The 24,146-nt window shown below is 43.5% G+C and overlaps 2 protein-coding genes and 1 long non-coding RNA gene across 13 annotated transcripts in view; 1 reads left to right on the top strand and 2 right to left on the bottom strand.

The window, feature by feature from the left end:
- Nucleotides 1–6,760, bottom strand: part of FBXW8 (F-box and WD repeat domain containing 8) — a 120,812-nt gene extending 114,052 nt beyond the window's left edge. The window contains exon 1 of the mRNA XM_025474100.3: nt 6,437–6,760. Within this exon, the coding sequence (XP_025329885.1) occupies nt 6,437–6,718 (282 nt within the window). The 5' untranslated portion in view covers nt 6,719–6,760. The remainder of the gene's footprint in view (nt 1–6,436) is intronic.
- Nucleotides 6,761–6,915: 155 nt separating this feature from the next.
- LOC112676628 (uncharacterized) lies at nt 6,916–11,389 on the top strand. 10 transcript variants are annotated; one of them, XR_004809248.2, is made up of 5 exons: nt 6,916–7,438; nt 7,934–8,330; nt 8,812–8,925; nt 10,485–10,623; nt 10,771–11,389. It is a non-coding gene; the product is annotated as an uncharacterized LOC112676628 (long non-coding RNA). The 10 variants fall into 10 exon arrangements; XR_004809244.2 differs by having other exon boundaries at nt 8,421–8,925; XR_004809245.2 differs by having other exon boundaries at nt 7,934–8,497.
- Nucleotides 11,390–18,184: 6,795 nt separating this feature from the next.
- The window catches only part of RNFT2 (ring finger protein, transmembrane 2), a 98,869-nt gene continuing 92,907 nt past the window's right edge, over nt 18,185–24,146 (bottom strand). Inside the window, exons 12-13 of one of the 2 annotated variants that reach the window (XR_007406281.1) lie at nt 20,138–20,274; nt 18,185–20,026 (exon numbers count right to left, since the gene is read on the bottom strand). Coding sequence is in view for 1 of the 2 variants with exons in the window: in XM_049102094.1 (XP_048958051.1) it covers nt 20,206–20,274 (69 nt within the window). In the remaining variant the exon portion in view is untranslated. Of the gene's footprint in view, nt 20,275–24,146 lie in introns of both variants that reach the window. The other variant, XM_049102094.1, reaches the window with a different exon arrangement.

The following is a 24,146-nucleotide window of genomic DNA, read 5'->3' as shown; positions in this document are numbered from 1 at the left end:
TTTATTTATTCATGAGAGACACAGAGAGAGAGGCAGAGACATAAGCAGAGGGCAAAGCAGGCTCCACATGGGGAGCCCAATGGGGGATCCGGGGTCACCACCTGAACCAAAGGCGGATTTTCAACCACTGAGCTACCCAGGTGCCTCAGCTAATGTGTTTCCATTAATGTCAGCCTTTTAGTTAAAAGAAGCAGGACTCTAGGCTTCTGAGGTCAGGGACTATGTCCATTCAGTTTACTATGGATTCCCCAGCATCCAGCTGATCAATAAACATGGTTGATGATTAGAAAACACATTAATTCCCATAGTTAGGGCTGCTTCAAATATCCACCTAAGGCAGACATCTGTCGTTTCAGTCCTTTCCTGCCCAACACCTATTCCCTCTTCATTTAAGAAACCACCCTACTCCCACTCTTGGTCACCTTGGTTTAATGAGGCTGACCCCTCCCCCCTAACATCTGGAGTGGGAGTGGATACAAGCCTGGCCAACCTGAGTTAGTGATTGGCCCGAGATGAACACATGATCCAGGCTGGACCAATGGGAATTTAAGTTCATAATTTCTACTGCAGATAACAGATGCTCTCTTTCTCCTGGTTGGAAGTGGATAGAAGATAAGACTGGAGTTGCTGGTAGCCCTTTTATCCCCAAAAAGGAAGAGCCTGCCTGTGAATAAAGACAACAAAAGGAAAGCAGGACCAGGCCACAGAGATTTCTAGTTGCATGATCTAAGCACCCACACCTGGAAGCCCCGGTGGCTCAGAGGTTTAGCACCGCCTTCAATCCAGGAGTGATCCTGGAGACCCCGGATCGAGTCCCACGTCAGGCTCCTTGCATGGCACCTGCTTCTCCCTCTGCCTGTGTCTCTGCCTCATTCTCTCTCTGTTTCTCATGAATAAATAAAATCTTAAAAAAAAAAAAAAAGGAATCTTCAGGAGCACGAGTCAATAGATTCGTTCCAGTTTCTTAAGCCAGTTTGAGTTTGCTGCTGATTGCTCGCACTCAGAGTTCTGACACATCACCTAAATAAAATGGGACCAAGCAACTGGACATCACATATACCAAGCAAAGAAAGAAGTATCCTTGCAATTATGCTCAAGTGTCCCCACTTGTAATTTGTAATTTATGGAGAGGGGTAAACGTAGGAAGCAAGTGCCTACTGCCTCTAAAAATCTGTCCAAGGGCATAGCATTTCTTTCACTAGTTAAAACCATATATATTAAAAAGACCGTTTGGGTATCCCCATTCAACACCTAAAACCAAATGGCTTCTCAGTACTATTACTTAGAGCTTCACAAGACGAGACCCAAGAGGAGTCACTTCTAAGTTTTCATCTCAGCTGTGCTTGTCCTTGGAAGGTCCAGCCTGCACCCAGCCGGATGACACTCCAAGGCAGTACTGTTCACCTATTCCTTGAATGGCAAGTTAACTTTTGATTGCCAACTTACTAGTTGTTTCTCACTCTAGCAAGGATACTGAAGACTCTACAGTGAAGGAGGCTGCAAATACAACACAATAGGCCACACTGGCACAAGAGAACACACCAGAGACTGGGGGGAAATCACCCAAGACAAGGAGATGTTAAGAGATTTGTATTTCTCCTTCATGTCAAGTGGATCAGACTGTCAGTTTCTGTGGAGTCTCTAGTGGAATTAAATCTTCCTTCTCAGGAGTCAGCCATAGATCAAATAAGGATTCTTGGAAAAATAAATGCAAAGATCACAAACTTGTGACCCAAGGCAGACCTGGCCCACAGAAGGTTTCATTTAACCCAGTGTTAACACTTAAAAACACTTTTTTTTTTTTTGGTCTTAGTTACCAGCAATTAAAAATGGGAAGAATTTGAGTGATAGATGGTATTAATGGCCACTACTTTGTTCATTCCTTCCTGTATCCAGGCACCAGGTGACTCCCCCTAACTCTAGACTTGGCCATCTGGCTTGCTCTGCCGGATGTGACCATAACCAACACAACCTGGGCAGATTTCAGAAGCACTTGGGCATTAGAGCTTGCCCTCCTGCTGCTCTTGTAACTCTGAGAAAGTCCATCCAGGGCTCATTTCTTGGGTGATGAGACAGACCACCACACACACACACACACACACACACACACACACACACACACTAACTCACTCACTCACTCACACACAGAAGCAGAGTTGCCTAGCTAATCAGGAGCTAACCGTAGACATCTGGGCAAACCCACCCATGCCCAGCCCAAACTCCAAACCTGAAATGATGAACTAAAGTGGTGTTTGTTTTTAAAATATTTTATTTATATATTTGAGAGACAGAGAGCAAGCATGAACACATGAGCAGGAGGAGGGGCAGAGGGAGAGGAGAAGCGGACTCCCCACTGAGCAGGGAGCTGACCCCGCGGATCATGACCTGAGCCAAAGGCAGACGCTTAACTGAGCCACCCAGGCACCCCTAAATTGGGGGTGTTTTAAGCCAAAGTCTTGGGTGTTTTCTGTGTGGCACAAACTGATGGGAGTCCACATAAAAATAAACATTCCTGATTACAAAACAAAAATCTGAAGACTCTGCCAGACTGGGTCCACATTCCTGCAAGGCAACAACTAGCTGACATGGGCAATGGCTCCCACCTTTAGCCCAGCTACAGCTTGGATTCCCCCAATTTATCACCTTCTCATCTTGCCCATGCTGAGGTAGAATTCAGTTCCCATATGTCATCTCAGTTAGATGTTGTTATATGTATGGCAAGAAGAAAGTGAAATACTGTATCATGTAGGAAAGCCATTATAACCACCTTGGAGAATTGTTTGTTGGTATTTACTAAAGCTGAACACCTGCAGACCTATGACCCAGCAATTTCACAATTTGCTATATACCCAAGAAAAATGAGTACACAGGTTCCAAAAGACATATAAAGCATTCACTGCACTACTCCCAATGGTCTCAAATGAGCTGTTAAACTAGTTATCAAGAATGTCCATCAACAGAATAAAACGTGACATATTCATAAGGATGAATTTCACACGTAATGCTATGTGCTAGAACCCAGACACAAGCAAGCACATGCTGAATGATTCTACTTATAGTTCAAAAACAGAAAATGAAAATAAGGTGTTAGAAGTCAGGTGAGAACACATGGGGGTTCTGACAAGCTAATAATGCTGTTCTGAAAACTGGATGCTATTTACATGGATTTGTACATTTGTGAAAATTCACCACATTTGGACATTTATGATCAAACAGGGCTTGATTTAAAGAAACTTTTAGAAGTATAAAAACAAGACCAAGAGGGATAGTTTTCAAAAAAAAAAGGTTAAGTATTTTTTTAAGGATATTATGAAGGCAATGTCTACACTCTCTGTCATATTTAATATTTAACATGACAAAAAAGAATAGCGGGTATCATGGGGAGCCCAGTTGGCTCAGTCAGTAGAGCATGCAACTCAATCTCCGGGTTGTGAGTTCAAGCCCCAAATTGGGTGAAGAGTACTTTAAAAAAAATTTTTTAAAGGATAACCATGAGGGGATCCTCGGGTGGCTCAGTGGTTTAGCGCCTGCCTTTGGCCCAGGTTGTGATCCTGGAGTCCTGGGATCGAGTCCCACGTTGGGCTCCCTGCGTGGAGCCTGCTTCTCCCTCTGCCTGTCTCTGCCCCTCTCTCTCCTCTGTGTCTCTCATAAATAAATAAAATCTTAAAAAAAAATAAAAAATAAAGAAAATAAAGGACAACCATGAGTTGAAGCATTACAGATGTATGGCTGGAATCTGGAAAGATATACAACAAAACACGTGATGAACTGGGAAAAAGGACAGAATGAGCCACTCCTAGGCTACCTCACTCATTTGCAGGATCTGCCTGACCTCCGGGCTCTGGGGCTTACAACCTCGGACATGGGGATCCAAGTCTTTTCTCTAAAGGTTACAAATCATTTCTCACATTTAGGATACTAGGTTGGTTGACTGCCCCTAAAAATCAATTACTTTTCTTACTGCTCATCTGTCAAATGGGCCTAATAGCCACTGGAGAGAGTTGTTGGGAGAACAGAAGATAAGGTCTTTAAACCCTTAAGGCGGTACCAAGGAGATGGAGAGAAATTTTATTTACAGCCATGTTGATGATGGTGAAGTACTTAAAAAAAAAAGTGTCCTTAAGGTTGATGCTGTTAGGATGCAGAGCCCAGCAGTACCTACTGTGGTAGGCATGGGCATGCAGAGGAGGTTTTCTCTAATTCCAATGTGCCCCTTGGATCCTACAGTAGGCAGGCCCTTTCCTTTTCTAGAATACTTCATTTAGGGCTCTGCTATTTTTAGTCTCAATGCCTATCCCTCAGGAGTATTAGGGCCAGAAAGCCTCGAAGAATCAAGGCAGTAATCCAAAGGAAGCTGTACAGCAAAGAACAAGGTCTCAAATTTGCTGGACATCCCAACCAGCACATTTCTAGGAGCTTCCTCGAGATTTTGATTAAGCAGATCCAGAGACACACCAGAACCTTTTATTAAGGCCTAAAGGGATTTTTACACCAAGTCAAGTTTGTCAAATTACTACCTGGTGAAATTTACAGTCTAGCAGACCTAGATCCAAATTCAACCCCCCCACCCCCGAACTTTTCAGCTAGGCATCCCTGGGGTGGTTACAGAAAACCTTTCTGAATATCCTTATTCATAAAAAGGGATTTACAATATGGATTCCCCAGGATTGCTGTGAAACCTGAAGACACCGCCACATTCAGCAGGTTGGATTTTAGCTGTGAGGCCCCAAGTGTGCCTTTGTCCTAACAATCCACTTTCTTGTTTCTCTCTACTGCCATGAGCTGTTCTTGCCTTAGCCTACAAATCTACTTCCATGGGAGTAACTTCTGCATAGATCTGGACTGGCCTGACCAACTTATCCGTGCTAAACCACCTTCCCAAGGCATTGAAAGATTTTTTACATCTGCCAGATGTAAATAAAGTCTTTAAAAAAACAAAACCAAACTGCCTCAGCGATGACCCACGTTTTACAGAAGCAGACAGGAAGCCACCATGAATTTTCATACATATAAAAATTATCACATTAAATGAGTTTATAATACACACAACACAAAAAGGTTCTAGCCCTAGAGAGATAGGGGAGCGCAGGACCAGAACTTGGTGGAAACTCCTATCACTTGATAGGAGTTAATATCACTTGAGGAAAACTACACGTTAAGTAAGTCATTGCTTCTAGAAACAACTTGCCAATTACAGAATTACTCTGAACTGGGAAGCCGTAGAAGCCTTTTCTATAAGTCTAATTTAAATCGACCCAGGGGCTCCTCGGTGGCTCAGCCATTAAGGCAGCTGACTCTGGACTTCTGACTTTGGCTCAGATCATGATCTCAGGGTCATGAACTCTAGCTCAGCACCTGCATCCAAGCTTAGCAGGGAGTGTGCTTAAGGATGCACTCTCCCTCTGCTCCCTCCATCTCTAAAATACATTGAACCATTAAAACCTGCTGTACTGGGAAGCCTGGGTGGCTCAGTGGTTGAGCATCTGCCTTTGGCTCAGGTCGTGCGTGGTCCCGGGATCCTGGGATCGAGTCCCGCATCCCGCTTCCCGCAAGGAGCCTGCTTCTCCCTCCGCCTGTGTTTCATGAATGAATAAAGTCTTAAAAAAAACAAAACCAAACCTGCTGTATCGTCCGAACCCTTAACCACGGACGTGTTTTGATGATCCTGGCTGTGCCAACTTTGCTAAGGGGGTGGGTTTTGGGGGGAGGGCGCGCCTCCAAATTCTCAAGAACCTCCATGCTAATGACAGTGCCCAAAGAACTTCGCCTTCCCTGCTTTGTTTCTGAATGCATGTGCAGTTGGGGGGGTGGGGGGGACTGAGTGGTACAAACTTTATGCAAATGAAGTTAAAATCGCTTTCTAGGGGATCCCTGGGTGGCGCAGCGGTTTGGCGCCTGCCTTTGGCCCAGGGCGCGATCCTGGAGACCCGGGATCGAGCCCCACGTCGGGCTCCCGGTGCATGGAGCCTGCTTCTCCCTCTGCCTGTGTCTCTGCCTCTCTCTCTCTGTGACTATCATAAATAAATTAAAAAATTAAAAAAAAAATCGCTTTCTATCCTGGTCCGGAGACCTCCTCCCTAAAGGCAACCCTTGTTAAAAGGGCCCAAGAGCGGGATTTCTCAAACGGATACGGACATTTGGGGTTGGATAACTGTTTCTGAGTGCTGTCCACGCGCTGTCGGACGTTCGGGAGCATCAACTTGTACCCGCCAGGCTCCAGCAGCAGCTCCCCGAACCCGGTTGTGGCATCCTAAGAACGTCTACGGACGCTGCCCAAGACGCGGGAACAAGGCCACCCCGGGGTGGGGACCGCCACTTGCAGGGATGCTCCGGGCCTGGCCGGAGACACAGGGCGGCACACGGTTACTTTCCGACTCGCTGGGGAGGGATGCGAGCCGGGCGGGGGCGGCGGCGGGGGCGGCAGCCACTCACTCACCAGGTCGCGGATGAGCTGGTCCACCAGCTGCTCCTCGCGGGCCGGCGGGGAGCGGGAGCGGCTCGCCGCGTCCTGCCTCTCGGCCCGGGTCGCCCGCGGCGCGGGGGGCCGCCCCGCCCCCTCCAGGAGGCCCTGGGCCAGCGCCAGGTACCCCGAGGCCTGCTCGCCACGCCCCGCGGCCACCTCGGGCCGCCGCGGCCGCCGCCGCTTCCGGAGCGCCTGGGCCTGCGCCAGCTCCTCCTGCCAGCGCCGGCGGAACTCGTCCAGGCTGTGGTCGTCCATCGCCGCCGCTCCGGGCCCGGCTGCCACGGGACAGTCCCTCCGCCGGAAGTGTCCGCCGCGGCCGGAAACGCGCGGCGCCGCCGCACTCGGGTTCCGGGTGGGCGGCCCCGCCCCCGGCGCGCCCCTCGGGCGGTCCCCCCGGCGCAGGAGGCTCGAGGCGCCCGCCTGGCCGCGGCCCCGGGACCCCGACCCCCGGCTCACCCCCCGCCCCCGCTTTCCCGCCGCCCGCTCCCGTCGCGCACGCCCCTGGCGCCGAGCACCGTTTCTTGGGCGTCGAGCACCTACTAGATGCCGGGCGCTGGGGGCTTAGCCTTCACATCGGCGCCCCCGCCCCTCGCCCCCATAATATCCCTCGCTTCTTGGGGTCTCCATTCACGCGGGGCGGGGGGGACGTTCCACGGAATGAACCCGAAGGCTCGAATCACTGGGAGCTGTTGGTAAGGCAGAGAAGCGGAGGGGATGAGGGCTTCGCTTTAGGGGGGGTCCCGGGAACTCCTGAGATGGCACGTGAGCTAAACCAGGAGAAAAACCAACCGTGGGAAGATCGGAGAAGACCTTTCCAGAAGGAGCTACAAGGGAGACGGGAAAAGTGGCGCGCAGTCGTATTGCATCTTCCAGATGCTGTGCACCTGCCGTTCCCTCCTCTGGGAATCCCCCCGACCTCGTGAACTCCTCCACAGCTTTCCTGGCTCAGCTCATACCTCGATTCATCTCCCTCAAGTGAGGTCACCTGGTTGTTTATTCCTGTAGCACCCCGTACTTCTCTTGCACAGAACGCAGTTTGTAGATTTAGATTCATGTAATTGCTTGTTAATCTCTCCCCTTTCCTACTGGCTTATCCATTCTTAACTTGGAGTCTGGAGATTAGTGGGCCTTCAATAAGTATTTACTAACAACCCCTTCAGATCATAAGTTTTGTCCCCACTTTACAGATAAAGAAACTGAGCTTACCCCCCCCCCAAAAAAAAAGCACACAGCTGGTAATGTGCAGACCCAGGATTTTTTTTCCCCCCCACTCCAGGCCTGATCTTACGTAATCATACAGCCTATATGCCTAAGCCAGCTAGGAACCACTTGGTTACCTTAGTTACCATGATTTTTCAGCACGGGGATATTAACAGCATGGTTATCAACAGCCTGGGCCCCAGAATCAGACAGACAAGTCTAGTTGGGGATCCCAGCAACACCCTCATTTACCCTCCTCTTTTCTTCCAGCAATTCCAGCTCTAGGAAGTTACCCTAAGAGAAGAAACGAGAGGATGAATTCAAGGAATACCACCAAAACTTTGTTTTATAATACTGAACATCAGAAGCAATCTAAATAACTGACAGCAGGCCAGTGGTTTAAAAAAAAAGTTTGCCCCATTAGGATATAAGAAAGATCCTAACTAGAACACCAGCTCCAGGAGAGCTGAGACCCGATCTGTTTGTCCATTTGCTAGGTCTTTAGTGCTCAAGACAGTGCCTGGGACATAGTAACTGCTCTATAATAATTTTTTAAAGAGAATCCGTGAAATATTGTGTAGCTATTAAATATTACATGGAAAAATTTAATCACATCATCACATGACTTAGCAAGAGAAAGCCAGGATACATCAATGTACAGTATGAGGTCAGTAATTTTTTTTAAAGTGCATATGCAGAGAAGCTCTCTAGAGGGGGCCAGATTATGGATTAGAATATACAGATATAAAACAAAAAGACTACTGATTTTCTACAGTGAATGTTAACCTAGCCCAGATTCCTCCAGAAAGCAGAGACTGAGACCTGGGCTGGCAGGTAGCTAGTTATTTGTACTCGTTTTTTCAGAGAATAGAAGTGGGGTGCCAAGAGAAGAGCAAACAGGGGTAGGAGGGACAGCTAATCCAAAGACCATCTTGAGTTGGTCCTGCTGTGAGCAAGTTACACTCCATCCAACGGAGACCTTCCAGGCAGCCTTGAAGTCACCACCAGATTGTCCTCCCAAGGGATCAGAAATGAAAGACAGACTTTATTCACTTACCCATCCTCCATTAGAGAAAGCTTAAAAGTTTTTCATAATCTCCTACTTCCAAACTGAGTTTAACTGAGTTGTTACTTATGTCCCACACCAGGGAAGCAGAGATGCCCTGAGGCAAAAAGCAAGAACTACTCTATGCAGCTAACAGGAGGGACTGTCTGATTGCCCATGCACAAAGCCAATTACCACAGCAATGACAAAGTAAGAGGTGAGTCAAGAGGATGTGATGTGGGGCTTAACAGGAGTCCAATAAGTATTCCTTTCATAATAAAAACAAGGAGTTTTCCTCAGAACCTTTAGCTTACATTCCACTTCAAACTAGATATTTTCCAAATGGAATTCCAAAGGTTAGATTTGTTTTATCTATTTGTGAGTCTAAGTCCAAACATGGCTTTTCTGGTGGCTCTGGAGTTTACAGAACACCTAATATTTAAGACAAAACAATTTTTAACACACCTGATTAGGATGTTCAAAAAATAAATCCTTGTTTTCTCTGGTCCTTTTAAGAGAATTTTTACAAGGCTAATGCAGGCAGGCTAATGGGGCCATTCATCACCCAGAGAAAGCAGGGGTTAAAAAAGGGAGGGGGGAATATACCAAGAAGAAGGAAAATATTGTTCTCTATTCAATATTGCGTACCATTAACTATGTTGATTTTATCTTTCTAATAGTAAATTCCTGGGCCTCCATTTCCTCAAGTGAAAAAAAAAAATTTAAAGATCTTTCCTTCAGAAGGGTTGTAAGGCTGATAGAGGTTTATAAAACTCCTAGCACCTGAAGGGCACACAGTAGGCATTCAGTAAATGCTGGCTAGGATTCATATTAGTAAGTCGGCTGATAGAGATTACATTCAAAATATGCTCTAAGTCTGGTGTTCCACGAGACCCACCTTTTTTCTGTGTCACGTGTTCCTTGCAAGTTCCATCCATTAAAATTCTTTGGTTGCAAGTCTTGCTAGTTTAAGAAGCAATTGAACCAGAATGGCTCACAAAGTTTAAAAGAAAAATAACCAGATCCTCAGAATGCCCAGAATCAGATCAGATTCAGGGATTTCATGATAGGAAGTCATGAACCATCTGTTTCAGATGATGTCACCATCTGTTTTGGATGATGTCACCACCTGTCTTCGATCTTCTAGGACTCAGATGACCCTTTGACCAACATCACCTGGGCATTTGTTAGGAACACGGATTCTCAGCCCATGCTACAGGGTCAGACTTTGGGGGTGTAACCCCAACAAGTGTTTTAATAACCCCTAACGGTGCTCCTGATGCACGGTCCAGTTTGAGAACCAGTACCCCAGAGAATCATCAAGATGGCCTGATTCCTGGGCAGCCCAGGTGGCTCAGCGGTTTAGCGCTGCCTACAGCCCAGGTCGTGATCCTGGAGACCCGGGATCCAGTCCCACGTTAGGCTCCCTGCATGGAGCCTGCTTCTCCCTCTGCCTGTGTCTCTGCCTCTCTCTCTCTCTCTCTCTCTCTCTCTCTCTCGCTTAAATAAATAAAACCTTTAAAAAAAAAAAAAAAGATGGCCTGATTCCTTGAAGAGTGGTTGGGGTAGAGGGGTTGTAATGGGCTCAGTTTCCAGGACTATATGAAATGGGGAGGCAAAGTTCCCCAAAACAGAAGAGGCAGGGTGGGATACTGGGACAAACTGAAACATTTACAAGGCTATCACAGGAAAGAGATACTGGAAATTCAGGTGTCCATACCATCAGTGTTCTGTTGCCCGTTGCTGACGTATTGTGTATTCCCCACAAAACCCAAGCTCAGGTCTACCAGAGCCCCAGAAGGATGTCTGAAAAGTGGCCGCCATCTTTCCCACAAGTACCTCCTGTCTCATTCACCCTCCTCAGGCCAGTCACTAGACCACCAAGGTGCAAGGACTTCTTTACCTCTGGGTCAAGGTAAGTCTTAGAAAAGTAGAGAGGGCGAGAGACAAGAGCAGATGTTATTAATTTGTTTGTTCTCAGGTACAAGAAGGTGGATCAAGTTCCTACTGCTGCAGTGACATGTTAAGGGGTTTAAAATAACACACAATTATTCTCTTACAGCTCTAGAGGCCAGAAGTCCAAAAGCAGTTTCACCATGCTGAAACCAAGGTGTTGGCAGGATCACACTTCCTCCAGAAGAGATTCCTGAAGCAAGTTTCCTGCTTGCTCCAGCTTCTAGAACTATGTTCCTAGGCTTGTCCTGTCTCCGCCTTCCTGCCTCCACCTTCCAAGCCAGCAGTGTAGTATTTTACTCCAGTCACTGCCTACCTTCTATCCCTGGGTTCAGGTCCCCCTCTGCCTCTCTTTTATAAGGATACTCATGGTTACCTAAGGCACACCTGGATAACCCAGGATCCCCCTCCTCCTCAAGAGCCTTAATTTAGACACATCTGCAAAAGATTTTTCTTTTTTTTTTTTCCATCTAAGGTAACACTCACAGGTTCCAGGGATTAGGATCTGGATATCTTTGGGGGCCATTATTCAGCCTACTGCACAAAGCCTTCAGTGATCACAGATTCAAATGCCTACAGATAACTCCAGGAAACAAAAATGAGACACATAAGCCAGGTGTATACTGTCCCGAGCTGCAGTGTGGATGCCCATCTAGACAATACTCTGCTCCACCCACCTGTTGGATCTTAATCCAGATCATCTGAAAATAAATATCTTGATTTTTTAATTATTAGCAACAAATTCTTCTTTTTTAAAGAATAAAAGTTTTTGTTAAAAGTGTAAGTTGCATTCGGTAGACTACAAACCCAACAGTTGTTCATTCTTGAACCATCCATGAAGTAGAACAAAACTTCCTTCAACTTACATTAAGATACCTCCTTAGCTCTTGTGAATGGGATGGCAGACTTACACCTCATTTGGGATCATTAACGTGTGAGGAACACCAGGAGATGAATATGAAAAGTAATACAAGGAAATGATGATGATTTCAAAGTATATTGTTTAGACACATCAACAAAAACATCAGAATGATATATAGTCATTTTGAATATCAACATGACCCTGATGTATCACTATGGGTGTTATTGCTCTTTATTGCTATTTTATGCCTCATAATCAACAAGATATAAAATTCTCTGAGGGAAAAAATAAAACTTTGGTCTTTAAAAAAAGAAAAGCTATCTGTAGCAAGAAACAATTTGCTCATTCTTGAGAATTCCCCCATCAATAATTCCTTTAAAAAAATGCTGCAACAGACGGGATTCAGTGTCAGCTGCCAGCTACAGACTTAGTCATTCAAAAGGAAGTTGTCCCATATGGACACCACTCTCCATATCTCTCTCTCTCTCTCATCTCAATCTCCTCCTGCTTTTATTGAAGCCCCCTCCAACCTATCCCTTTAATCTCCCAGCCTGGTCCCAAAACCCATCCCTCTGAAATATTACCTTTTCTCAGAGAAGAAGCAAGTTCTGTCCTCGGGTCCCTTTCATTTCCCTTGAAAATTCAGCTCCAGCCCAATGCTCATCAGAGATGCTTTGCTCAGCCATCTCAGGCACACAAGGAGGAGGTGATGACGTTAGTCCACAAGATGGGTGTTCTCATTCCAGCTTAGACTCTGAGACTCCAAGAGCTAGTTTCTTTGCCTGCTCACTTAAAAAGCAACATGGTATGACAAGCCTGAGTATTTCTGGAGTGGTGCACCACACTCTGGGTGCACATGAAGATATTGTTCTTTTTTTTTTTAAGATTTTATTTGTAAGTAATCTCTACACCCAACATGGGGCTCAAACCCACAACCTGAGATCAAGAGCTGCATGCTTCACCTACTGAGCCAGTGAGGTGCCCCAAGATATTCTTGTTCTTAGCTTGACTTTGACCCCGACTCGTCCAATGAAAGAAGTTCCCCAACATTATTTTTTAAAGTTTTATTTATTTAAGTAATCCCAGAGAATTGAAAACGTGTCTACACAAAAACCTGTAATGAATGTTCATAGCAGCATATTCACAATCACCAAAGGGTGGAAACAGCCTAAATGTCCATCAATGGGTGAATGGATAAACGAAATGCGATCTATATATACAATGAAATATTATTCCACCATAAAAAGGAACAGAGTGCTAATAAATGCTACAACACGGATGAACCTCCAAAACATGCTGAGTGAAAGAAGCCAGTCACAATTCCAATTCCATAGAAAATGGAATTACAAGGGAATTGACCCTTGCCTTAATGGGTAAATTGTCTTATTATTTGTTTGTGTATCTCTCCCATGAGAATGTAGGCTCCCTGACAGTGGCAACCACGTCTACCTTGTTCATCCTTGTGTTCTCAGCCCCTAGCACAGAGCCTGATTCCTAAAATGTGCTTGATAATTGTTGGTTCCGTGGCTGAATGAATGAATAAACAACTGGATCCATGAATGATGGAGCTAAGAGAGGAGTCCCACGTCAGGCTCCCTGCATGGAGCCTCCTTCTCCCTCTGCCTGTGTCTCTGCCTCTCTCTGTCTCTCTCATGAATAAAATAAAGTATTTTAATAAATAAATATTTGTGTTACTGATGAGGCTACAAGTAAAGATATTTACAACCACACACACAGAGAGAGTAGCAGAGAGAAAGATAAATTCACTCCTATAAGAAGGAAGTGAGAGATGTCATTGTAAGTCTCATAAATCTCAACCCAAGTGCTCATATAGGAGATAGAAGTTGCCTGGTCTATTCTACTTTTCAATCTGCTAAAGAGTCTCCTCTCCTTTTCATTTTAATAGAAAAATCACTCTGAGCACTTTGGAACTCTAATTACAGGTGACACACAAATGGAAAGAAAAATAGGAAATCAAACATTTGAGCCAATAAGTTACAATTTATATGAGCACTTAATAGCAGCAAAGTGCCCTAAGCCACTCAGGATTCCCTCAAAGCACTTTGCAGATGGACATCTCAGGAGCTGTCGTGGGGATGAAGTCAGAAACATCTATAATGTGCCTGAGTTCTTTGGATACGCGTCATTGTTGTGAATTCTAATGTCTGTCTTCCCGAGATTTCTCCAAGGTCGATGCCATGTAAGACCTTCAGACTGCAATCTGGCTCTAGCTCACCTCTGCAGCCTGGTCTCTGAACACTTTCCCCCTTCAATCTCTAATCATCTCAAACCCTTCCAGCTTTCCCCTCCATCAAGCTCTCTCATCCCCTAAAACTCTCACCCCCCTCTTGCCTACACCTGCCTAACCCCTGCCAAGTTTTGTTTTAGAGGACACTTTCTCAAAGAAACCTTCCTTTCCTTCTTCCTTCTTCAGACTGAGTTAGGTTCTGTATTACTTAGGACTTTTAGGTTGACTTTCGCTTCTGCGTGTAGGGAGCTTGGAAGGCTCCACTCTGTCCTAACAAGTTAAAAACTGAATGAAGAATCATCAACTCTTCTTGGATCTGTAACACAAGACAGAGAAAACCACTGCCCCTAAAAGTGGAAACAGGTGAATACAGGGAGTCCTAGCTTACCAAAGTGGACTCACAGGTGGAAACCAAGGCCATGGTAGGAAAGCCTGAGCTGTAATTGACAAATTGCTGGAGACTCTGGTGGACGAGTCTGAGAGTTAAAAGCTCCCTCTGGACCTAGTCACAGACAGAAGGGGCCCACGCTTTTTGGAGCTTTTCTCCTAGGAGCTTGATCAAGGTCTCACAATAAATATAGGGGGAAGAAGTCTTCTCTTGTTTCTAGCAAAGAAAGGAGAAAAGAATCATTCTGAAATACACCAGAATACTCTGTTGTTCTTAATAAGACCTGCACTCAAGAGAAACTATTAACCAGAGCTTAACCTGCTAGAGTATTATCAGAGCCTAACTCATCTGGGGGAAGGGAAATGCCCAAATCCCATTAGTTCCAGCCTTCCACATGGAGAAAGGAATTCCAGCCCATTCTGGCCATCCTGTCCCCCCTAGGGGAGAGAAAAAAAACTGAGAAACATGAAATTCACATTATAGAGGTATAGACTTACTTAAACACAGACCTAATCATGGGACTATGGAATGCTTCTGCCTCCCCACACCTCACACCATATTACTAAAGCTCTATTTATAACAGTTCCTTTAACCTAATATGGTATGTCAAGCTATCAAGAAGAAATTGAAAAGCATTCTAAATGGAAAACACACACACACACAATTTGAAGAGATGGAGCGAGCACCAAAACCAGAAACAGCAGAGATGTTGGAATTATCTGACCAGACATTTAAAACAACAATGATTAATATGCTGAAAGCTCTCATGGGTAAAGTAGACAGCATGCAAGGACAGATGGGCAATGTAAGCAGAGAGATGGAACTCTTAAGAAAGAACCAAAAAGAAATGCTAGAGATAAAAAAACTGTAACAGAGAGGCACCTGGGTGGCTCAGTGGTTAAGTGTTTGCCTTCACCTCAGGTCATGATCCTGGGGTTTTGGGAAGGAGTCCTTCATCGGCCTCCCCCTGGGGAGCCTGCTTCTCCCTCTGCCTATGTCTCTGCCTCTTTCTCTGTGTCTCTCATGAATAAATAAACAAAATCTTTTTAAAAAAATCCAACTATATCAATAATCGCTTTGAATATCAATGGTCCAAATGCACCAATTAAAAGACAAATTGTCTGAATGGATTAAAAAACAATACCTAACTCTATGTTGTCTATAAGAAGCCCACGTTAAAATAGAGACACATCTAGATTAAAAGTAAATCTTCCTCTCCAAGAGTAAATGGAGAAAAATATACCATGTTAGTACCACTATATAGCAGGAGTAGCTATATTAATTTCAGACAGAGCAGACTTCAGAGCAAAAAAAGGTATCAGGGATACAGAGGGCATTACATAATGATAAAGAGGTCAATTCTCCAAGAAGGTAACAATCCTTAACTTGTATATGCCTTGTATTTGAAAGCCTAAAACTATGTGGCAAAAAAAAAAAAAAATGTAGAATTGCAAGAAGACATAGATGAATCCACTACCATAGTTGGAGACTTCAACACCCCTCTATTAGAAATGGACAGATCAGCAGGCATAAAATCAGTAAGGACATAGTCAAACTCAACAACACTGTCAATCAGCTGGATGTAAATGACATTTGTAGACTTCATCCAACAACAGCAGAATACACATCCTTCTTAACCTCACCTGGAAGATCCACCAAGATAGATGACATTCTGGGTCATAACATACACCTTCAAAGTTTTAAAAAGTAGAAATCATACAATGTCTGTTTTCAGGCCACAGTGGAATTAAAATTAAGGGGAATTACTATGAAATCAATAACAGAAAGATAATCAGAAAATCCCCAAATACATGAAGATTAAATACACTTCTAAACAACGCATGAAGAAGAAATCTCAAGAGAAAATCTTAAAATATTTTGAACTAAATAAAAACACAACCTATCAAAGTTTGTGGGATGCAGGGAAAACAGTGTTTAGAGGAAAATTAATAGCATCAAATGCATATGTTAGACAGGAAGAGACAGGTGCCTGGATGCCTAAGTGGTTGAGCATCTGCCTTCGGTTCAGGTCATGATCCCAGGGTCCTGGGATCAAGTCCCATATAGGGCTCCCCACAGGGAGCCTGCTTCTCCTTCTACTGATATCTCTGCCTCTCTCTGTGTCTATTATGAATAAATAAATAAAATCTTAAAAAAAAAGAAAGGAAGATAAAATCATAATCTAAGTTTCTACCTTAGGAAACTAGAAAAAGAAGAGCAAATTAAATTCAGAGTAAGCAGAAGAAAGACATAATAAGAGAACAGAAATCAGTGAGATTGAAAACAGAATCAGGACGCCTGGGTGGCTTAGCGGTTGGGTGCCTGCCTTTGGCTCAGAGTGTGATCTCACCGTCCTGGGATCGAGTCCCATTGTCAGGCTCCCTGCATGGAGCCTGCTTCTCCCTCTGCTTACGTCTCTGCCTCTCTCTCTCTGTGTCTCTCATGAATAAATAAATAAAATCTTATAAAAAACCCAGAAAATTGATAGACAAACATCAATGATAACAAACGCTGATGCTTTGAAAAGATCAGTAAATTAATAAACCTCTAGCGAGTCAAACTAAGAAAAAAGAATATAAATTACTAATACTAAACATAAAAGAGGGGATATCGTTATAGATCTCACAGACATTTTATTTTAAGGAGAAATTCTTAAAAAAAATTTTTTTTAATTTATTTAAGAGAGAAAGAGAGAGCACCAGCAGGGGGGAAGAAGGAGAAGCAAGCTTCCTGCTGAGCAGGGAGTCTGATGTGGGGCTCAATCCCAGGACCCTGGGATCATGACCTGAGCTGAAGGCAGATACTTAATGGACTGAACCACCCAGGTGCCCAGGTCTCATGGACATCTAAAGGACTATTATGAACAACTTCATGACCACAAATTTAATAAATGAGATGGGCCAAATCCTTGTAAGGTACCATCTGGCAAAACTCACACAGGAAGAAATAGATTATCTGAATAGGTTTGTGTCTATTAAAGAAATTGAATCAATTATTAATAGCCTTCCAGGACAGAAAGCACCAAGCCCAGATGGGTTCTCTGGTGAATTCTACTATACCTTTGAGGAATAAATCATACCAATTCTCTCCAATCTATTTCAGAGGATAGAAGCAGAGGGAATATTTTTTAACTCTTTCTATGAGGACAGCATTGCCCTAATAACAAAACCAAAGTCATTACCAGAAAAGAACACCATAGACTAATGTCTCTCATGAACACAGAGAAAAAAGTCCTCAACAAAATGTTAGCAACCAAATCCAACAATGTATAAAAAGAATTACAACACAATGACTCTGATATTGTGATTTATAAGAATAATATGTATTTGGTCATTCAGATTATCAAAATATATTTCTAATATATATTTAGTCTTCCTCCATGGTTCCTACCTCACAGCTCCCAAAAATCCTTGGAATTTCCTAAGTGTTGAGAGTGATACTGGACATAATGTTTTTAAAATAATGCATATAAGTATTCTATAGTATGAATATATCACATTTCATTTATCCACTTTCCTTTTGGAGTTATTTTTGTTGCTTCTAAATTTTGCTTATTTTGAACAATGCTGCAATGAACATCTTTGAGCACTAATGGGAGATTTTCTCTAGTGCAGCAGATACTATCATTTCCTCCTCCTTCCTTGCCAATAAAGTCCTGTTTTTTTAAAGATTTTATTTATTTATTCAGAGAGAGAGGCAGAAACATAGGCAGAGGGAGAAGCAGGCTCCCTATGGGGAGCCTGATGCAGGATTCGATCCCAGGACCCCGGGATCATGCCCTGAGCCAAAGGCAGATGCTCAACCACTGAGCCACCCAGGTGCCCTCCTAAAGTCCTGATTTTGCTTGAATATTTTGTACCCAACCACAAGGAATAAATCAGAATTTGTCTAAGACAGAGATTGGCAAAAATTTTTTATAAAAGGCAAATTAGTAAATATTCTAGGTTCACAGGTCATACAGCTTCTGTCACACATGCTCAATTCTGCTGTTAAAATGAGACACAGATGATGTATACACAGATGAGTGTGTTTCAATAAAACTTTATTTACAAAAATAAATCGATTCACCAATGAAGACATACAAATAGCAAATAAGCGTATGTAAAAATGGGAAACGTCATTCTCTATTACGCAAAAGCAAATTAAAACCACAACTACGTATCTATTAGAATGGCTGTAATTTAAAAAAATAGTGATAACACCAAATGCTGGAGAAGATGCAGAGAAGCTGAGATCACTCATCTACTGCTTGTGGGAATGCAAAATGGTATAGCCACTCCGGAAACAGTTTGGTAGATTCTTAAAAAACTAGATCTACAACTATCATATGACCCAATAATTGCATTCCTGGGCATTTATCCCAGAAAAACGAAAACTTATGCTCACACAAAGGCCTGGACATGAATGCGTATAGCAGGTTTATTTTCCCTGGCCCCAAACTGGAAATGACCCAGATGTTCTTTGATGAGTGAATGATTTAACAAATTATGGTCTATCCATACCACGTAATCAGTATCTTTACAGTGGTGATGGATACATGAACCTACACAGAGGATTAAATTGTACAGAAGTTAACATATGCACACATATACAAACTCCAAGCACAAGTAAAACTGGGGAAATCTGAATAACAGCAGTGGATTATATCAATGTCAATATACTGGCTATGGTATGATATTAGAGTTTTGCCATCTATTACCATTGGGGAACACTGGGCAAAGTGTAGAAGGGATCTTTATATTATTTCAATAATTGCATGAGAATCTATAATTATTCAATACAAATTTCTTTTTAAAATATCAGATGGCTCAGTCAGTTAAGTGGCTGACTCTTGATTTCAGCTTAGGTCATGATCTCAGGGTCCTGGGATCCAGCCCAGGCTCCTTGCTCAGCAGGGAGTCAGCTTCAGGATTCTTATTCTGTCTGCCCCCAACACCCTCGGGCTTGTGCATGCTTTCTCTTTAAAATAAATAAATAAATAGGGTGCCTGGGTAGCTCAGTCAGTAAATTGGCTGCCTTCGGCTCAGCTCATGATCTCAGGGTCCTGGGGTGGAGCCCCACATGAGGCTCCCTGCTTAGCAGGAAGCCTGCTTCTCCCTCTTCTGCTCCTCCTGCTTGTGCACACACACACTCTCTGTGTCAAATAAATAAATAAATAAAATCCTTTTTTTTTTTTTTAAGATTTTATTTATTTATTCATGAGAGACACAGAGAGAAAGAGAGGCAGAGACACTGGCAGAGGGAGAAGCAGGCTCCATGCAGGAAGCCTGACATGGGACTTGATGCCAAGTCCCCAGGATCAGGCACCGGGCTGAAGGCAGCGCCAAACCGCTGAGCCACCCGGGCTGCCCAAATAAATAAAATCTTAAATAAATAAATAAATAAATAAATAAATAAATAAATAAATAAATAAATAAATAAATCTTTGTTAAAAATTACTTTAAAAGCACAAAATAAAAACACAAAACAAGATGGAAGGTTGAATTTGGCCTGCAGGCCATAGTTTGCCAAACCCTGATAAAGGCAATAACGGTGAGGCAGAGACTGTCAGCTCTCCCTTTTGGTAACAGAGCTTTAACATATATTAGCTAGGGACAGTGCTGCTTAGCTAAAAGACTACATTTCCCAGCATCCCATGTAGGTGTGGCCTTGTGAAATGAAGGTGTTAAATGGTAATTCTGGGAATGTAAGAAGTGTGGTGGGAATTCAAGAGGCTATGTTGGATCATGAGACAGTGTGTTGTGTCTCCAAAGGCTCTAGGGATGAATCTTTCCTTGCTTCTCTCCCAGCTTTTGGTGGGTTTCAGCATTCCTTGGTGCTCCTTGGTTTGTGCCAGCATGACTCCAGTCTCTGCCTCCCGTTGGTGTCTGTACAAATTTCCATTGTATAAGGAAACCAGTCATTGGATTAGGTCCCCACCCCCCTAATTCCATATGACCTCATCTTAACTTGTTTACACTTGCAAAGAAAGATCCTACCTTCCATTAAGGTCGAATTCATAGCTTTCAGTTGGGGATGAACTTGTGAGAACTTCTGAAAACACAATTCAGCCCAGTACATGTGTGATATCTGGAGCTGTGGCGGCCAGCTTACTGCCGTGAGATAATCCTGAGGGCTAAAATCAACATAGTAAGGATGGTGGAGCAGAAGCATAGGCATAGTCTGATTCTTAATGAAAATTTGCACTCTAAACCCAATCTTAAATTTCCCTTTCTCTGGATTAGGGATTGACACACTTTTTCTATACAGGGCCAGAGGGTAATATTTTAGATGTTGCAGGCCATACAATTTCTGTTGCAACTACTTAACTCTGCTGTCACAGCACAAAAGCAGCCAGAAATAATGCCTAAATGAATGAACATAACTGTGTTTCAATAAAATTATTACAGAAACAGGCAGTTGGCCAACTGGTCCACATACCATAGTTTGCCAACGCCTGCTCTGGACTTGTCAAGCAAATAATAAAAATCCTTATGATTTAAGACTCTACCAGTTGGATTTTCTGTTACTTGTACCAAATACATACTAACTGATACACCCAGGACAGGGTTTCTCACAGGTACTATTGACTTTTTGGGACAGATAATTTGTTATCTGATCATCCAAGGTTGTTAAGTAGCATCCCAAGCCTGTACCCATTAGATGCTTGCAGCACCCTTCAGTTTTGATAACCAAAAAATATCTCCAGACACTGCCAAATGTCTCCTGGGGAGCAAAATTGCTCCTTGTTGAGAAGCACTGATCTGGAAATAGCTAGAAATGGAATCACCTGGTCACAGGGCATGTGTCTGTTCAGCTCTTCCGGGTTTGCCAAACCGCCGTCTCGCATTTACCCTCATTTACCCTTTCAACAGTATAATTTCAAGTCTAGCGATTCACTTGTTTAAACTCAGCTCAGTTGCCTTCAATACAGTGATTATTGCCTGAGCAAAGGACAATATGTCTGAATTTTCACAGCAGGAGTGCAGCTTTAATCAACCCTATGTCTTGTGACTCCAATAATCAAGGCATTAGGTTTTATTTAAGTGAGGTTTACCCTTTACACTTAAAGTATTGATGAGACTATAATTATGGGCTGGTTAATTTTTTTCTCCCCCTGCTGTGGACATTCGTTTGCTGTTTCCTCTTTACTTACAACAAAAAGACCCTTAAGGGAGAGGTATCAAATGAATAATTAGGAGATCCCTGGAGAAAGAGTTACCCTATTTTTTCAGGTATCAGAGGGTGAAAAAGGATAAATGTGAGAGATGAGAGCTGTCCTACTCTGGGTCTATTGAATGGAGGGAACTTTCCTGGGAATAACTGTGATGTAATTGAATATCGGACTCAACTGAAATCTGAGTCCTCTTGTTTTCCCAGTGGGTTTGGGTCAGGGTCCCAGTTCTGTTTCTTAAGTGGATGCTTAATAATCCCAATAGAATAACGAGGACCATAACTAATATTTATTGAGTGCCAAATACTTTGCTCAACACTGATCATTCTCTCTTTTAATCCTCATAGCAAGCCAGTGAGGTAGATACTATGATCACTATTCCTATTTTACAGATGGGAAAGTTGGAGGCTCAGAGAGGTAAAAAAAAATACGCCCAAGGCACCTACCTATTACGTGGTGGGGCTAGAGTTCAAACGCAGATCTTTCTGGCTGAGAGTGTCAAACCACTCTGCTGTAACTCTGACTTCGATTCAAGAACTCTGTTGTTCACCAAGCCGACTCCTGGCATCAAATCTGGCCCTGGCATTAATACATGGCTTCAGGAAACACAGCTGTTTGGAGGAGGCAACAGCTGTTCATTCATTTACCACTTCACCAAGCCACACGAATTAAAACACCATAAGGTAAGGCTCACTCAGTCTCAAACACCAGGATAGGTAATTATTGCTTTAATTAAAGAAAAAAATACCCCTCCCCCTCCTGCTCAAAACACTTGAGTATTGATTTCTGTAAGAGGGAAGGGAATGATCGGGGCAGGAAATTTTTGTATGTTCTTGATGATAATTCTATATTGTGTATGTTTGAAAGAGAAAAAGACAAATCAGGATGCTTCCCATTCATTCAGTCCCTCACTCATTCATTGAGTCTGTCTTTCAACGAATATTTACTGAACATCTGTTATGTGCTAAGCCCAGTGTGCAGCACTGGGACACCGTAGGAAACCTTCATGGATGAGAAAAATCTGTCTTATTTCTTTACGAGAGAGAGGCTGCACATCCTTGCATCTTGTAGGGACAGTTTTCTCTGAATAAGGCACTAACTTGATTTCATTAACTATTTCTCGAATCATCCCCTAAAGCCTATCCTCCCTTAAAAACTTCCAGCAGGACATGGAAGAGGAAGAAGGGAACGTGTAAATGGTCCTAGAACTCAGCCCTTCTCAAGAACCCAGGAAAAGGTGCAAGTGCATACCCGCCAGTCAAAGTGGCCATGGTCTGGCAAGTATCTGCTTCTAACTTCCCATTTAGGACATCCCCTGTCCCTCTATTGCCTCTATATTCATCTGCTAGGGCTGCCATAACAAAGTGCCACAACACTGGGTGGCTTAAACAACAGAAAATTATTTTCTCAGATAATAATAAAACTCTTAAGGAGTTGGCAGGGCTGGTTTCTCCTGAAGCCTCCCTTCTTGGCTTGCAGATGGCCGCCTCCTAGCACTCCTGGTGTCTCTCCCTCTTTATATCGGGACACAAGGCTTATTGGATTAGGGTCCACCCTCATGACCTAATTAACCTTAATTACCTCTTTAAAGGCCTTGTCTCCCATTATGGTCACCCTGAGGTCCTGGAGGTTAGGGCTTCCACATAGGAATTTTGGGGGAGACACAATTCATTCCGTTAATAGCCTCTCTCCCTCTTCCCAAGTGCCCAGTGGTGACATAATGCTAATGAGCACACACCCTGGAGCCAGACAGCGATGTGACCTTGGATAAGTTCTTTAAACATTTTGCCTCCATTTGTTCATCCCTAATATCCAACTAATAATAGTACCCATCCAATTACCTAGGATTGTTAGGAAGGTAAATAGAGTTAATAGGCCTTAGACCAGTACCAAGTACTAAATAAGTACTATATAAGAGTTTATTAAATTGAACATTTAAAGGAAAAACTCATTTTTTAAAAGATGCTATTTATTTGACAGCACACAAGCAGGGGGAGTGACAGGCAGAGGGAGAGGGAGAAGCAGGTTCCCCCTTCAAGTAGGGAGTCCAAGGTGGGGCTTGATCCCAGGGTCCTGGGATCATGACCTGAGCAGAAGGCAGATACCTAACCGGCTGAGCCACCTAGGCGCCCCCAAAACTCATTTTTACTGAAGTGTTAGGAGGGTGTAATGTTACTGCCCCAAAGAATTTGCCTTTTCTGATTGATACTAATGTCAGTGACGGAACAGCCAATTCACAATAGGGGAATCTTATATAATTGAGGGTGCAGGTCCTGCAACATTCTCCAAAGCAGACTGCTTAGTGACTATATAATCTACTTTAAAATCTTAATAGTAGCCACATTTATTAAATGCTAACAATGCACTGGACACCATGCTGAGAGCTTTACCAGTATGAGCTTTTTTTAAAAAAAGATTTTATTTATTTATTCATGAGAGACACATAGAGAGAGGCACGGACATAAGTAGGGGGAGAAGCAGGCTCCCTGTGGGGAGCCTGATGCAGGACTTGATCCCAGGATCCCAGGATCATGACCTGAGCCAAAGGCAGATGCTCACCACTGAGCCACCCAGGTGTCCCTGAGTATAGGCTTACTTAAGTCTCATAAGGTAGGTACTATTTCCACTTTACAGATGAGAACGTGGAGGTTCCAAAAAGTCTCATTTCTAGGCCAACTTCCCCAGTTCGTGAATGGTAGGGATAGGGCCAAAGAACTCCAGTATGAGCAAATCAGGGACTGTCAGATGTAGAGTATGGAGAGGGGGATGTCTTCTCTTTTCTCCAACTTCCCATCACCTTTCACTTTTCCCTCTGCTGAGTGACACATCCCCAC

This window comes from Canis lupus, chromosome 26 (genome assembly GCF_003254725.2).
Source record: "Canis lupus dingo isolate Sandy chromosome 26, ASM325472v2, whole genome shotgun sequence".
Classification (NCBI taxonomy): Eukaryota; Metazoa; Chordata; class Mammalia; order Carnivora; family Canidae; genus Canis; species Canis lupus.
Note: the sequence above shows the minus strand (reverse complement) of the source record. Positions and strands in the feature narration are given on the sequence as shown.